Genomic DNA, 2,821 nt, shown 5'->3' with positions numbered 1-2,821 from the left:
TATATATATGTGTGTGTGTGTGTGTGTGTGTGTATGGAATTTCTTTTTTTTCAGATTCATTCATTTATTCTTTCATTCCACACGTATTCTTTTTTTTAAATTGAGGTACAACCGACATACAACATTATATTAGTTTCAGGTATATAACATAATGATTTGATATTTGTATATATTGTGAAATGATCACAATAAGTCTAGTTAACATCTCGTTTTCTCAGTGTTTTTGCATTTTTTTTATACATACATTTTTTTTAAATTTAGTTTCAGGTATACAAAACAGTGTAATAGTTATGACATTTATACCCCTCACAAAGTGATAACCCCCCTCCCCCAATCTACTACACCTCTGACATCGTATATAGCTGTTACAATTCCACTGACTCTATTCCCTATGCTGTACTCCACATCCCATGACTGTATATATATATTAAATTATAGTTGACATTCAATATTATTCAGCTTCAACTTCAGGTGTGAAGCATCTACACTGTCCATGAAGTGGTCTCCCTAATAAGACAAGTGCCCATCTGATACCCTACAAAATCTGTATTGTTTTCTCATGTTTTTGAAATCTTTTACAACACATATTTACTGAGGTATTCACTGAGAGGGTGTGTTGCTCTGTGCCATTATATAAACCACAAGTTTATGTAATTTATAAAGCACATGGTTCTTAAACATTTCAGTACCTAACAAAATATTTTCCTTTTGAATCTCCTAACACCCAGTCCACAGTGTAGACACCTAACACCACTGATGCTCTGACTTCTCCCCGCCTCCTGCTAATTTCCTTGGTGTCACTTTACAATAAATCTGAGAAAACCTAGGAATAAGTCTTCAACATTCAAATAGTTTTGAATGTTCTTTGGGGGCAGTTTCAATCTTTGTCCAGGGCTTGAAAGATCAAAGTTACTCGAGAGGTCTGTGGGGCATATGTGTGTGTACTTAACCCATAGCCTAATCTCAAATGTGGTTAAAAACCGAGCTTCCAGAGTTGAACTAAAAATCAATACCAAGCAGTGGAAGAGACAAAACTGTGTCCATAATACTGCTACATAGCAAATGAAATCTATAAAGGATCTTTCTTAGAAATAAAATTTAAAGTTCCAATTCCATCAGAGTCATGGGATGTAGAAACTGCAGTGCAATAAAAGTATGTAAGAGATAAGTTGAAGGGTAAAAATGACAGGAAAACACAGAGTAGATTGTGATGTATCTCTAATTACTACTCCATTTCAGGCTAATGGTAAAAATTAGTCTTCAGATAGTTGATAACATCAGCCTGTCTTTGCTGGTTTAGTAACCAAGATCTGTGGCCAAGCAAATACTTCTAATAAAATTGATTTTTCTTTTTGGCAACCAATAGGCCAGTCAATAATAATGTTGTTTAAGAAAGACTGAGTCATGAGGGAGATGAACCTTTCCTTCCATTTATTATGTTTATATTGTCTGTATTTTAAAAGAGGCTTCAACAACGAAACCAAAGAAGAAATTACAAGAGGAGAGCTATTCTAAGAGCTGATCTCCAAAAGCCCTCTGACTTGGAAGCATGTTCGCAACCCAAAGTGACAAAGCCAGAAGCATTCCCTAACTGAAGCGCGATCACGTGGACGGGGATTGTCGATAACAAAGGAAAATCAAGGCTAGGATCAGTGGTCACGTGAATACAGAGAAGGAAAACACTGGCCAGGAATCTAGTCCGAACTGATCCATCCCAAGAACCTAGACGGAACTTGTACATGGAGCTGACGTTCAGTAAACAGAGTTCTATAAAGCCACATACGGCAGTTTTTGGATCGCCTGTCTTGTATTACCCAAACAAACAGAATACAGGAAACCTACAGGCCAAAGTCTCAGGTTATGCCTAACTTGGGGACACTTCCTGCCAAAATACTCCTTAACAATCCAAATCAAATAAAAGACATGAGTACATCAATAGTTTGTTTCTTTTATTTTTGTTTGTTTTTTAACGTAGCGGTGGTTGGGGGAAGCGAGGACTGGAAAGATGATTTCAAAGTTCACATAGAAAAATAAACAAGCAGAAATAACGGGAAAAATTCTGAGTAAGTAGGGAAGGGATCTATCCTAAAAGATATTAAAACGTATTTTGAAGCTGTAATACTTAAGAAAGCACGTGAACAGATGAACAGAGCAATGGTACAGAGAGCCCAGAAAGACACCGAAGGGATACAGATAGTGACAGCTTAACGGGTACAAGGTCTCCTTTTGGGGTGATGAAAATATGGAACAATATAGCAGGGATGACTACAACATTGTTAAATGTATTAAAGCCACTGAATTGTACACTTTACAATGGTTAATATGGTGAATTTTACCTCAATTTTTTTAAAAAAGGTCTCTCTTCATCACTCTTACCTGACAGTTAATGTCAGCTCTGTATTGTAACAGGACTGTGACTAGTTCCTTATGTCCCCGATCACATGCCCAATGCAGGAGGGCTCTGCCCTGAAAACAGAAAAAGATAAATAATTTGTTAATCCAGTTGTGGAGCCATATAACGGATATAATGTTTTACGAAAGAGAAAGTCATATGTAAATCTGTGGTTAGTTATTCTAAGAATGACAGATATAAAATGCTCTGTGGGAAAAGCAGCAGAATTTTCAAAATCAATTGGAAATACTGTTTTTTTTTATTATTTTTTTATTTTTTCTTGGGGAATTAGGGGATGGGAACAGCGCTGGGGAATTGGGGAAGGGGAACAGACGAGTTGCTGTCTTTTTGTTCTTCAGTCTAGTTGTGGAGGACGTCGCTTCACTGGCCCAAGTTGGCTCCATCATTGCACTCTTCCCGGGTGAGGCA

The 2,821-nt window shown here is 37.0% G+C and overlaps 1 protein-coding gene across 1 annotated transcript in view; it reads right to left on the bottom strand.

The window, feature by feature from the left end:
* ACBD6 (acyl-CoA binding domain containing 6) overlaps positions 1-2,821 on the bottom strand; it is an 88,185-nt gene that overhangs the window by 55,976 nt on the left and 29,388 nt on the right. The window contains exon 3 of the mRNA XM_019630810.1: positions 2,377-2,466. Within this exon, the coding sequence (XP_019486355.1) occupies positions 2,377-2,466 (90 nt within the window). The remainder of the gene's footprint in view (positions 1-2,376; positions 2,467-2,821) is intronic.

Source organism: Hipposideros armiger, unplaced genomic scaffold (assembly GCF_001890085.2).
Source record: "Hipposideros armiger isolate ML-2016 unplaced genomic scaffold, ASM189008v1 scaffold_950, whole genome shotgun sequence".
NCBI classification, from domain to species: domain Eukaryota; kingdom Metazoa; phylum Chordata; class Mammalia; order Chiroptera; family Hipposideridae; genus Hipposideros; species Hipposideros armiger.
This window is presented reverse-complemented; position numbering and strand designations above follow the sequence as displayed.